The sequence below is a fragment of the Phaenicophaeus curvirostris genome, chromosome 16 (genome assembly GCF_032191515.1).
Source record: "Phaenicophaeus curvirostris isolate KB17595 chromosome 16, BPBGC_Pcur_1.0, whole genome shotgun sequence".
Classification (NCBI taxonomy): domain Eukaryota; kingdom Metazoa; phylum Chordata; class Aves; order Cuculiformes; family Cuculidae; genus Phaenicophaeus; species Phaenicophaeus curvirostris.
The window spans coordinates 8,291,215-8,304,319 of NC_091407.1; the positions used below are offsets into that span (position 1 = coordinate 8,291,215).

At 46.4% G+C, this 13,105-nt stretch overlaps 1 protein-coding gene across 2 annotated transcripts; it reads left to right on the forward strand.

Moving 5' to 3' along the window:
• The first annotated feature begins 1,908 nt into the window (after window positions 1-1,908).
• C1QTNF8 (C1q and TNF related 8) lies at window positions 1,909-10,124 on the forward strand. 2 transcript variants are annotated; one of them, XM_069869804.1, is made up of 3 exons: window positions 1,909-2,169; window positions 8,332-8,563; window positions 8,945-10,124. In XM_069869804.1, the coding sequence occupies exons 2-3, from the start codon at window positions 8,347-8,349 to the stop codon at window positions 9,490-9,492; spliced, it is 765 nt and encodes a 254-aa protein (XP_069725905.1). In that variant the 5' UTR covers window positions 1,909-2,169; window positions 8,332-8,346; the 3' UTR covers window positions 9,493-10,124. The 2 variants fall into 2 exon arrangements, with proteins under 2 accessions (XP_069725905.1, XP_069725904.1); XM_069869803.1 differs by lacking the exon at window positions 1,909-2,169 and adding an exon at window positions 3,886-4,246.
• The last annotated feature ends 2,981 nt before the right edge of the window (window positions 10,125-13,105 follow it).

Genomic DNA, 13,105 nt, shown 5'->3' on the forward strand with positions numbered 1-13,105 from the left:
GGAAAGAAACTCCCTGAAGAGTGCACAGGGTGCTCAGGATGCGCTGCATTGATCTGCTCCGAGAGGCAGAGAGATGCACATCCTGAAAAGGCACCGATGTCACCCATGTGGTGCCTCTACCAAACATGACACATCTGCATTAATGCAGATTATTTGTTTCTGGAGTGCAAGTGATTTGTGGGACCAAATAAATGAATGCAGCAACTCCAACAGGGTGGCTTTGGAGGCACTACTGGCACAAAAGGCACCGACAAACACCAGGAGAGCAGGAAGATGGAGCAAGGCACATGGAAAACACAATGGATGAGAAAAGATTACACAAATTTGATGTTTAATTTGGACCAGAGTCGATGACAGAAAAGGATTTTGGTTGGCATTTGTGAGATGGAGTAATTATTTTTCTTAAAGACTGTTTGAGGTCCCTCCAAAAAAGTATGAGTAAGGTTTTTCCTTTCCTGGCAGCTCTGGAAATGCTGCAGCTGAATTTTCGCTCTTGCTGCATGGGGCTCCGTGTCCCCATTTCCAGGTGGCTTCTGCCCTTTGCAGTCTGCTCCTGTCAGTCTATGCAGGGCTGGGATGAAGACCACTGCTGCTGTGGGGATGGGGATGGGAACTGGGACACTGCAGGAAGGCTGAGCTGAAGGAGCCCAGCTCTGGAGGGTGACTCATGGAGAGCTGGATGCTGCTTAGGTTCATGCCAGGACAGCAGCAAACCTCTATGCTTTGCCTGGTTTGTCCTTGCCAACAGAGCCTCCCAGCACAGCAGCAGAGCAATGTTCTACACACTCTGAACCCCCGTGTCTGCTCCTTGCTGTCGCCAGTGACTTCATCTCAGCAGTTCCTTGGATGGGAGTAGTCTGTGCTACGTCCCACGCTGCCTCCTGGCTAAGGGGTGACCCTGCGGGCACCCAGCAGTGTGCCATGCTGTGCTGGGTTCAACAGCTTCATTGCTGCCAGGACAGATGGGATCGTGGCAGCCACCAGCCTTCCCAAAGGACTCACGTGGCCAGGACCACCACGCGCTCCCCTGCAGATGGATCAGCCTGGGCAGGATGGGGCTAGACAGCTTCTCTGAGGATGCCCTCTGCTCAGCTTCCTTTAGAGCTGGTCTCCACACCTCCCTGCAAGCGCTGCAGTTTGCCGGAGGAGTGAGTAATTCATGTCAAACAGTGGCAATTTGCTGTCCAACCATTGCTGGGTGTCGTGGAAAAGCTGGTGCAAACCAGAGCACCGGCAAACAGGTAGTGATGGGAGAATACCACAAACACACACCGAGGAAGTTTCACTCCTGTGCTTATGTTTGATTTCCCCTTGCTTTCTCATTTATAGGACACTAATGTTCATTGCATTCTGCCATGGATGGTTTGACACAAGGCGTTATGCCCTAAACCTGTGAAGTAAGGAGGGAAAACATCACGCTGCTGCTGCACATCATCTTTCTGAGACTGGCTCCAATTCCTCTCACACAGAAGCAAAGAGCCTCTGGTTTGGTTTCCAGCAGGGAGGTGCATGATACCATGGGGGAGATGTCTTGTCTCCCTTCCCTTCACACTGGCACCTGGCCATGCACTTGCACCTTCCCCAGCATGACCCCAGGGGCAGTTTCCAATGCTGCACCCCTTCAGGAGGCTTTACCTCTTCTGCAGCTCATGCACAAAAGCCAGAAGTTTTATTATGGGTTTGGAATTTTATTTTTTTGTCCTTTCTCCTGCCTAAAAAGATGCAATCTCCCGAAGAAAAATCATTTCCATGTGATCCCAGCACTTTTTTTCTTGGCTGGAACATTGGATGTGGTTTTGGGTCTGTGGTTTCTGATATTTTTTTTTTTATTCACAATACTTTTGGTCTTCATTTCTATCTTTGTGAGAGGCACCGTGCAACCCAACAGACTGGCTGCGAGTCCTAAGGAAAGGACAGAAGGACAAAAGCACAGGAATCCAGCACGAGTGGATACAAGCAAAGAAACAAGAAAAACCCTTGCTTTTGCAAACAACCCAGCTGCTGGGTTTCATAAGGAGCCGGACTGACTTTCAGTGTTTCATTTGGACTCCAGCTAGGAAGCTGCAGCCACCACCAAGAACTGAAAAACCTGAATGAACAGCAGCTTTCATATTATGCACACTGCTAAGTGACTGCAAGGAAAGTAAGAGACAGGTTCTGAGTCTCAAGGTAAGTTAGATGGATCTGAGTAAGTTGGGGGAAACAAATAATATTGCTATAGGGAACAAAGTCTTTCCATCCTGCAGAAGCAGGATGCTTGGGTGAGCCACAGAGAGGTGGTCTCTGCGCTGCTTTATCTCACCTTTTCTGCTTCACTGCAGCAGACAAAATAAGTGTGAGGCCAGGTTATTGCTGAGCTGGCTTTAATTTGTTCCTGCTAACACTCCTTGTTTCATTAACCACCCGTGGCACACCAGAAAGATGTTTCCTTCTGGTCTGATTTTGCTGTAAGCTGTGGCTGAGCAGTTGGACGGGGACGGTTCCCTATCCTGTGTGGCTCCAGTCTGATGCTCGCTCCCCCATTGCCACGGGAGCCCAGGCAGGAAAAGTTGTTTCCTGGCATCCTCCACAGACGTGGAAACTTTCAGAGGACTTTGCTTCTCCAGCATAGCTGGAAAACTGCAGCCGTTTGAAGTGCACTGCTTATTTCTGAGCCATAAGCAGGGGTTTATAGCCGGGACGGGATGGTCCTGCTGCTGCCAGCAGCCGTGTCCTGGTGCTCCCCACCCACTCAGCCAGGACAGCATCGCATGGGACCAGCTGCAGAGACATCTCTGCCTGCTCTATTTCAACACAGAGAAAGCTGAGTTCCCAGCACAACTGAGTCAGCAGTGACAGGTCACGGGAAAGCTGCCTTTCTGCTGGGAAGGGTGAAGGAGAGTTGGGTGACATCCACTTTGTTGGGGTGATTTGCTCTGTTGGAGAAGCTGCCGTGGGAATGAGTTGCTTTAAGTTGTCCTGGGCCTCAGCAGCGCCCAGCTGAATCACTGTCTGGGCTTGCTATGGAGATGGGATTGCTTTCAAGGAGCCGCCCTGTCCAGAGCAGGGCCACTTCCAGGACATTGCAGGCATGTTCCTGGCATCAGAGGTGCAGGCAGGGAAGGGGAGAAGGAGAGAAGTAGTTGTTGTTTCTTTAGGAACCAGCAAACACCCTTTTGCTCCCTGTCTGTGCCAAACTAAGCATCATAACAGCCCCTGCAGCACAGCAGGAAAGGCAGCACCCTGAGAAGGTGCAGCTGTCCAGTTGCAAGGGACATTTTCCATGCAGGAGATGCCTCTCCTCCTACAGCATCTGCAGCGGAATGCACTAAATCCATACAAGCCTCCAGGTCTAAGTGTGTGTAAATAAGAGAAAGGGATGTTTGCTTTGGATCCTCATCTCTTCCCATGCCTGATGGGTGAAATCGCAGCTGGAGAGAGCACGTGTGACCTCACGAATCGCTGCTGCTCAGCGGCACACACTGAGGGGTGGAGGTGTTTCACAGCTCCTCCTGGGACAGAAGAACCTGGGCAATTCACCCACGCTGGAAATAGTCACACGCTAAAACAGCACCAGAAAAGAAAACATCCAGATAATTAGAAATTAAGCTACAAACTCACTGACCTAATATTCACCCATGCTGTTAGAGATACGGATACAGCTCCATAGCCTCTCCATGGCCAGAGCTTTGCTTTGCATCCCACTTACAACTCACAGGGCTCAAACCGACTCAGCTGCCTGTAGCAATACACCCAACCCCTCTTCTGCTTCACCCCAGCGTGTTGTATAAACACTGCGGACAAGAGGGCGTTAACACTGGTCATCTGCAAACCACTACAGACAGTGGAAATTTTTAAACTTCACTGCATTTTGGGATCCAAATATTCTTGTCTGCAAGCCCTCAGATCACTTCATGGCTGCAGACAGGCTCCTGATGCTCAGCTCGAGCGGAGCATCGCTGCAGCATCGTGTCAGAGCGGAGCCGTCCCGTGCTCAGCTCTGGCACTGAGGGCAGAGGAACCGCTGAGCTCTCAAAGCTTTGCACAAGTCCTTTCTGTGTTTTGGGCCATTCTACAAGAAGTTGCTCATTCAAAAATTTTAGAACCTCCTGGAGAAGAAAGTAAACAGAGATCCCAAACAAATTATTTCCAAGAGGAAGTCTAGTGTCCAGACAAAACCAGCCTTAACGATGCTTCATTTCCTGCTGCTGGCGATGCAAGGAGCTCTGGAGCAGTAAGGAGGTCGAAGCCTGAAAGAAGACAAAAGGTAAAAAGCTGAACTGGAATATTTTCCATCTCTGAAACGATGCCGAGGTTCGTTCATCCTTGTGTTTTCCATTTCTATGGTGCAAAAATGGGTTTAGTCTTAACTGCTCTCTTGGGTTTCCAGTCAAGATTTGTTACTAATTAAAATGGGCAGTGGCTGCTGTTGTCTTGTGCACCATGAATTTAAAGCAAAGACAGTCATAGATTAATTTTCTGAGTGAAGCCCTAGGAATAACAGGAAGGGAAATGTTAGCAGGAACTTAAAGCACAGTTTATGGATCCAAAAGCAATTTCTGCCTCGTGAACTCTCACTATCGCAGCCTGTAAGCTCAGCACAGCTATCAGTGGGATTTATTCTTCGAGCAAACCAGCAAGATAAGGACATAATTCCACTGCAGGCAGTGAAAACACATGCTGTGGTGGGTTAATGCAGATCTTTACCTTTGACATGACCTACACATCCCACAGGGGGTGCTTGCGGTGCCAATGGATCAGACAAGGTTCGGCCAAGGGTTCAGGTTGCCAACTCCACACTGTTAATCACACAGAAAACCTTTTGCTTCAGCCTCCGCTTTGCCATATTGCTTTATTTCCTCTGTGTGAAGAGAAATAAAGCTATTAATATTTTTGCAGATATTATGGGTGTTTCTTATCATTGCTATTACCCAGATGTGTTACTTTACATCAAAGTGTTAGAAGTCTGCAGGTACACGGAATCATTACAAAGCTTTTCATGAGCAAATGCGCCTCATACACAAGCTGTCTACCTTGAACTATAAGAATAAACTCAATCATGAATTAAAAAAAAATCAATCAAGGTGCTGGATCCCACTGTAATAGTGTCAAGAAAATATATTTAAATAAGAAGGTGCACACAAGAGGAAAGAATCACATCATTTAACTCCCTGAACTGGAACTAATAGTTTCTATCCTTCCCTAGCAAAGGTTTGTGGTTCTAACCCAAAGCCTTCTATGATTATGCATAGGAGGAATCTGGCTTTTTTTTTTTGCACTCTAGGAATGCCGGGTGTCACTGGAAAACCAGCCCTTTTGATGAGGGTTGTTCGTAGCAAGGAAAAAAATGTGTAAATAAAATTTTGATGGGTTATGTTTTATGTCAAGGTAATTCCAAGGTCAGTGCAGAGCAAAAATACGTTACTTAATGATGTATTTTCCTCTTAAGTTTGGCTCAAATCATTCCTATCTCAAGAGTAACTTGATATGTTACAAGGAAACCCTTCCCAGGATTGTTTCCTTCCCTCTTTCACATTTGATTTCTATAGTTTGAGGTTTTCCTTCTCCTGATCTCCATCTTTGGGCTGGACAACTTTCAAACAGAATCCCACACTGCTGAATTCATCATCCAGCTTCCAGTACTGAAAGGGGCTGGGGAGGAGCTCTTGATCAGGGAGTGCAGGGATAGCACGATGGGGAGCAGTTTTAAGCTGAAAGAGGATGAGATCTTGGGAAGAAATGTTTCCCTGTGAGGGTGGGGAGGCCCTGGCCCAGGTTGCCCAGAGCAGGGGTGGCTGCCCCATCCCTGGAGGGGTTCAAGGCCAGGTTGGATGGGGCTTGGAGCCCCTGATCCAGTGGGAGGTGTGCCTGCCCATGGCAGAGAGTAGGACTGGATGGGCTTTGAGGTCCCTTCCAGCCCAAACCAGTCTGTGATTCTATGATTGCCAGGGGGAAGCAAGAGGAGAAATATTTGCAGAGTATAGGAACTTACTATACTACTTAACCTCAGGAGTGTGTCTTTTCATGCTAGCATTCAAGCATTCCAGTTAGGATGGTGTTAGGATGGGGGCTACATGGATTCCTGATCACTTTCATTGACTAAAGTAACCTGTTACACTCTGAACTATCTGGATTGTTGCATCATTTGCTTCATTTTTTTCCCAAAAGCAATTTCTAGCCAATAACTTCAGTAATTATACTTCATGAATCATGCAAGTGGACATTGATTCCTACAATGGGTGCTTGAATTACAGTAAAATGAATTGTGCGCAACCCGAACACTGATTTTTCACCCAGACTTTTTTTTCCCCTTAAGTCACTTCTAAAAATAAGGAAATCATTCATCTTCAAGAGAGTAATGACCTATAAAACTGTAATTTCTTTGTATTTATGAATCCTTTCTATCCATTACGAACACTCCTCTTAATGAATGTTCTTTCTCCTTCATGAAGGTATTATAAGCAATTACATCCTCTGGTTTTAATGTTCTGATAATGTAACCAATTGCCCTATACTTTATCCCCAGGTTATTGACTATCTAAAAAGGGCTAAATGGCTTTTAGCCAGAAGAGGATGTAATAACCCTGATTACCTGGGAATCTGAGTGAACACGAGGTCTTCTTTAGACCATGAAGTATATGTACAAGCTTTAAGCACCACAGAGGAGACCCCAAATGCTCTCTGCAGTGCAAACTTGCTTTTCTGGTCAGGCATGAGCTGTTTATTTATGACCTGTTGTCCCTTTAGACTTGCATTGCATTTCTGTTCCTGTTTGGCAGCACAAAGATGGCTTAAGTGAATGAAAATTAAAGAGGACTTAATGAAAATGAAATTCAGGCCCTGAACACTGGTATAAAAGGTGTATTAATCCCTCCTCCGACTTGTGCCTAGAATGAAGCACAGAAAGATCATTTCAAGTTATGACAGCTTTGATGGAAGATCTTTCATTGCTGTTGGAAGGAGAGTTATTATGTTGCTGCTCATAACTATTCATCGGGTTTTCTGAGAGCTGAATTACACCAAGTAATAAAAGGTGTGAATAACAATTCTTTTGGAGCAGGTAAGAACTAGCAGAAAGCATCTCCCAAGAATGCTGGTACAATCCAGGTACCTTGCATTGGGCTGACATTCTTTTTCCAACCGTATTTTCTCAACTGGTCCATTTTGTGCCTGGTGAAACCTTTGTAGAGCTCCAAGACGAGATTTGGGTGTTCATTGAGCTGTTTCTGAAAGCCAGGACATCTAAATATGACCTTCTCCAACCATTCCAGGAATTAAAACTGATAGAAGAGAAGCTGTAAATGCTGTCCCCAGCCTGAGGTCAACAAGAGTCCATCCAATTAATTGGACTCAGGATAAGGTCCAAAAAGGCATCAGTCCAAAACCTGTCTTATATGTAGCACCAGTGCAATCAGTAGAATGATGCTAATTATACATGGTATGAGGAGACAGTTGCCCGTCCTTGGCCCCAATCCCTCCCTAAGAAAGAAGCTGATGAGGAGTGAGGGAAAACTCTCCTCCTTTGAACCATCTGAAATATTTTCCCTCTGTTCATTTCACCCAGCATCCATGGCCTTGGGAGCTTGCCAGCAGCAGATGAAAATGTAATAGATGATCTCAAAAACTAGTGTTTGTGCAGAGCACATCCCAGTTCAGTCTGTTGCAGCTTATTTGAAATTACATACTGTGCATTGGAAAATAAAAATGGAAAGCGTACACAGAAATTCTGCTAGGAACAGCACATGGATAGGTCACCTTGGAAAGAGGTTAACAAGAGGCTAAGAAAGACCATCTAAAGAGACAAATGCTTTTGATGCCCTTTAGTTTCATTTCCTTTCAGATTTTAACTCTGGGAAAAAAAAATCAGGTTTAGGCTCTACATTTAAATAAAGTTTCACTTTCTGCATTTGATTTTGAATTTTTCAGAATGGCAGTGCAAGAAAGAGTCACCAGAGGAACTCTGTGTGTCTTCTACCCAGCATTTTTTGAAAGGGCTGTTCCAACAGCAGCCAGGCAGTGAGTGTGCCTTGAGCAGAGCTTGCTCTGACAGCTTTAAGCATCACAGCCTTAGCTTCTGGTCTCAGCAGGTTTTGTTTTGGGGTTTATTCTTTTGTTTACCTGGTCTCTGTTGTCAGATACTCCAACTGTAGGTAATGAGACAGGGATTGCCTTTTCCACTGCTTGTAAACAGCGTGCAGTGGAGCCACCTTCCTACCTGGAGTCTCCCAGTGCTACCACAAGTTAACAATTAATCAGAAGAAATGCACCTTGCAGTAACATTAACAGATGGCCCATCAGAAGCTCTGATTTGAATTACCATGTTAACCATTCCTGCTGCTTTGCTTGGTCCAGCTGGCTCTGCTGAAGATGAGAGCTGTGTTTCTCCTGCTCGTGGTGTCCGTCGCGAACGTCGGGGCTGTGATGGAAAAGGGTCTGCCGAGACGGCGCCTCTCGTGCGTGCGATGCTGCGGCCCTTCAGAGCAGCCCGTGTCCATCATCTCCTCTCGATACACAAGGATGAGCAGCGACCCAGCCTATTCAATACCCAAAGTCCAGCCCACTATAGATATCACCATCCTCAAAGGTGGGTAAAGCTGACTAATGTGATAATAAAATGAACCCAACCATGTCCCCCAAGCCCAAATCAGATCTTGGTAGCTTTTCTTGCCCAAACCTGTGCACAAAGGGGCTGTGTTCATGAATACTGGATTCTTGTAACCAGTCTGGTGAGGTCATGGAGTTCCACTATTGGACATTAATCACTGACACCACAATCTCAGTGGGGCCATACCTTCACTGGCATATTTACCCTTCTTGGAGTTGGAAGGGTGCTGGTGTCTGACCAACACTTCCAGATATCCATGCTGGGAAAACAGTGTTTTAGGACCTGCTTTGCAGACTGTCTCCAGCAAAGATGTGTCTGCTTGGACCTCATGTTTGACAAAATTTTTCTTTACGCTTACAGGTGAGAAGGGTGAAATGGGAGAGAAAGGGTACCCTGGAGCAGTTGGGAAGGAAGGAGAAAGAGGGTTGCGTGGCTTGAATGGACAGAAAGGACAGAAAGGACAGCCTGGCCCGCAAGGGCATTCCTGCAAGCAGCTCTATGCTGCTTTCTCCGTAGGTCGGAGAAAACCCCTTCATAGCTCAGACTACTACGAGCATGTCACTTTTGACACCGAGTTTGTGAACCTGTACAAGCACTTCAACATGTTCTCGGGGAAGTTCTTCTGCTATGTGGCAGGAATCTACTACTTCAGCCTCAATGTCCACACCTGGAACTTCAAGGAGACCTACCTGCACTTGATGAAAAATGAGAAAGAGGTGGCCATTCTCTACGCCCAGCCCAGTGATCGGAGCATCATGCAGAGCCAGAGCCTAATGCTGGATCTGCAGGAAGGAGAGGAGGTCTGGGTGAGGATGTTCAAAAGGGAGCGAGAAAATGCCATCTACAGTGAAGAGGCTGATGTTTACATCATCTTTAATGGCCATTTAATCAAGCCAGCTGTAGAGTAGCCATTCATCAGCTTTAGGCTCAGAGCTTTGGTAGATACGTTAGTGTCTTCCCTCTTAGAAATGCATATGCCTAGTTCCACCTGGAAGGTTTACAGGCCTCCTGGCCTGCTGACAGGGTTGTGTCCATCCTAAGGACACAGTTGTGGATGGAGGTGACTGTGCTTCAAGGTTATGCAAGATACACAAGTACTGAAGAGGCTTCAGCCCTTATGTGCCCTGGAGAAGAAGCACACAGAAAGCTCTGAATAGATCCCCAGTAACATCCCTGAGTCTGCCAAGCTGGTAGCAAAACTTTAACCCCTTTGCTTTGCTTTAAAGAATACTTTTTAAATATATCTAAGGGTTATCTTCAGGTACCAGTCATCTGGGTGCTAGTTAAGGATTCAGTCCTACAACACCACTTGGGTATATTTGCTGTGTGCAGAATTGCTAATAAGAGCCCATCCTCATCAGCACCTACACCAGGTCTGCTCCACTCAGGCAGGCAAGGATGCACCAGCGTTAAGAACAATGTATTGCACAGAGCACTTACCCTAAATTATGGTTTTGTTATTTCAGGTAGTATTGCCTCTGTGAGTATAATTCTAGAAGCAGATGAATAACAGCATATGGATCTGGCAAAGATTTTCAGAGGCACAGTTTTAAGCACAGCTATAGCCACATGCCGTAACTTTGCTAGACTTTTGTATCACTAGCAAAACTTCTCATGCAATGACATCCAGCATGGCTGGGAACCCTAGTATTTCACATTTTAAGGAAAATAGTGGGCCCTGCCTTAGGATCCAGTTTCTGAGTGGTCATTCCCAAGCTGGAATTTGAAGCCCTGCTCTTATGGGGCTTATGAGCATCTTATAGAACCCTGATTTCTGGGAAGTGGAGGAGAAATTGGAAAGAAAGAAGGTGCTTTACTGCAAGCAGTGATATTTTAGGGGATCCTGTTTATTTTTCCTGAAAAATTGTTGGCAGAAAGATTGAAAGGTACACGCAGCAACAAGAAACGCTGTTTTCCTCAGTTCCTCCTTGGCCATCCCCCAAGTTACTTGTGCGAATCCCAAGCCTTTTGTATGAAGAACACATGAAGAGTTCTTGCTAGGCAAATTGCTTCCCTGCTGTACCTCACCTGTCCACAGCTCTTTGGGAAAATAACCAAAATAAAGATACTGCTATGAGTACGCTTGCTTTTGAAAACCCTCATTTTGTTTATCTTGTCTCCTCACACTTTTTCACAGTAGAGGGCTGTGAAACAGACTTAGTGATCACAAGAAAACGAAAGCCTGAAAAATCCTTCCTGAGGAAGCATCTGGCTGTGTGAGAACACCTGTGGGGTGGGGTGGAGGTGCAGGTGTGTCCAGTGCCGGCTGGATTAGCTAATATTGCAAACACACACCACCTGTCTGCATCCTACCTGCTCCTCTTCTGGTCCTCGCCTCTCTTTGTCACAGGGTGCCACAATCTGTTGCAGCAGGAGTGTCCAACAGGTCCTACATTCCCATCTTCTCACAGCCTCGGTTCAAGTGGGAAGGCTGTTTCTGGTAAGGTTTTATCCCCCCTCACCTTCTGGAAAGATTCTTTGTCGACCAGGGTAAGAACAAAGGGAACCTCTGCCTCCGGCAAACTGTTTTCTTCCTCTCCATCAGGAAACCTTTATTTTACAACAGGAACAGGCAGATAACATCAATCCAGATAAGGAAACCAGGCAACAAATAAAGCTAATGGGCTGCGTTTGAATGAGTTGAATGGAACTTAATGATTCTAGTAAAAACCTATTCACTAACAAAGATTTAAAGTAGCAGATAAAATGCAGGAGATAGAATAGGAAAGTGTTAAAACAAATAGAAACCACTTACAAGCCTGGGAGTAATGCATAGCTAAAATGCTGGAGACTTCGGCTTGCACTTGCTGTGCAGAAATCGGCTGCATTTCCACCCTTGTCCTTCAGCCTGCTGGGGTGGGGGGCTGGGAATAGTTATTTCTCAAATCATTGAGCTGTGTCTCCAAAGAGAACAGCCAGGGATGCCCCAGGACACGCTGGGATGCACTTCATGACATGCTCAGGGAGATCTGTCCTAAATACCTGAATGAGATGCTCAGGGAGAGGTGGAACACCCGGTATGTGTGTGTGTTCCCTGTTCTTGCTCCACGCTGTGCACCGTGGCTGGCCCTGCCAAAGCCTGCTGGTGCCACTTTTTGACTCCTGCACTCTCATTTTCCATGTGGGTTTTGACTCTCATGGCAAAGATCCAAGCAGCAGCATCTGGAAACTGCAAACCTGCATGCTCTCCCTGCCTGTTCATGCTGCCTGTCTCCTCAGCACCTTTTCTTTGCCTAGTTTTATCGGGCATAAACCCACTAACCACATCTGCTTAATTACTGGTGATGCCATTTGTTAGGGGCTTTGGGGAAGAAAGCGGTTGATGTTCAGAACTGACAGGTATTACTTACTCCATCAAATCATACAATCATAGAATCAGCACGTTGGAAGAGACCCATTGGATCATCGAGTCCAACCAAACACTAAACCATGTCCTTCAGCGCCTTGTCCACCTGTCCCTTAAACCCCTCCTGGGAAGGTGACTCAACCCCCTCCCTGGGCAGCCTGTTCCAGTGCCCAATGACCCTTTCTGTGAAAAATTTTTTCCTAATGTTCAGCCTAAGCCTCCCCTGGTGCAGTTTGAGGCCATTCCCTCTTGTCCTGTCCCCTGTCACTTGGGAGAAGAGGCCAGCTCCCTCCTCTCCACAACCTCCTTTCAGGTAGTTGTAGAGAGCAATGAGGTCTCTCCTCAGCCTCCTCTTCTCCAGGCTAAACAACCCCAGCTCCTTCAAAAAGCTCCTTCACGGGTGAGGCTCTGTGTAGGGCAGTTGGCTGCTTCAAACAGCTTGAAACACGCTTCTGCCCATGCAAAGCTACTTAGCCTCTTGAAACCTGCTGCCATCGTTGAGAATTTTACAGCTGAAAGTCAATCCACAGCGTCTCAGAACAACTCTGCAATGAGCAAGGTAGATAATAACTGGGTGGTCTGTCCCCAAAATCGGCAGCAGCACAGGTGTCCCTCCTGTTCCCTGTGGCTTTTTCACCCATTGGCTCAGGCTGTGTTGGGCTGCTTCTCTCGTGACCAGCTGAAGAAGCTTAAAGGTAGTCACAGGCTGAACCTGCAGTGATGCAACAGCCTCCAAGTTACTGCATTGACTCATGGCCTATCTCTTTGCCAAACTAGTGAAAAGGAAAATATTGAAAGCTTTGCAAGTCAAGTATTAGCTCTTTAAAATGCAAAAAGAGCCATGGCGCTCCATTTAAAATTCCCCAAATGCTTTCTGTTTCACACTGAGCAATACCCTGTGGCACTCAATAATATATTGTTCCAAAGTGATTTATGAGTTGTATAGGATCCTGCTATTATTGACATTAATTGCAGAATTAATCTCTGCCTGGGATCTGTTTTGGATCCTCAGGAAATGTCCTGTAATCTCATACCTCAACTACTGAGTTGCAGCCTCAGCCATTTGCCACCTAAGTGGCTCACAGACTTCACTCTGGCCTCTTGCACAGCAGTGAATTTCACCTAAATGAACTGCCTGAAGTGAGTTGAGACTAAATCCATGCTGGTTTTATCTG

Coding starts and splice junctions, on each gene's coding strand:
- C1QTNF8 (XM_069869804.1), top strand. CDS start 8,347: ATGAGAGCTGTGTTTCTCCTGCTCGTGGTGTCCGTCGCGAACGTCGGG. Junction 8,564..8,944: donor AGATATCACCATCCTCAAAG/GTGGGTAAAGCT, acceptor TTACGCTTACAG/GTGAGAAGGGTGAAATGGGA.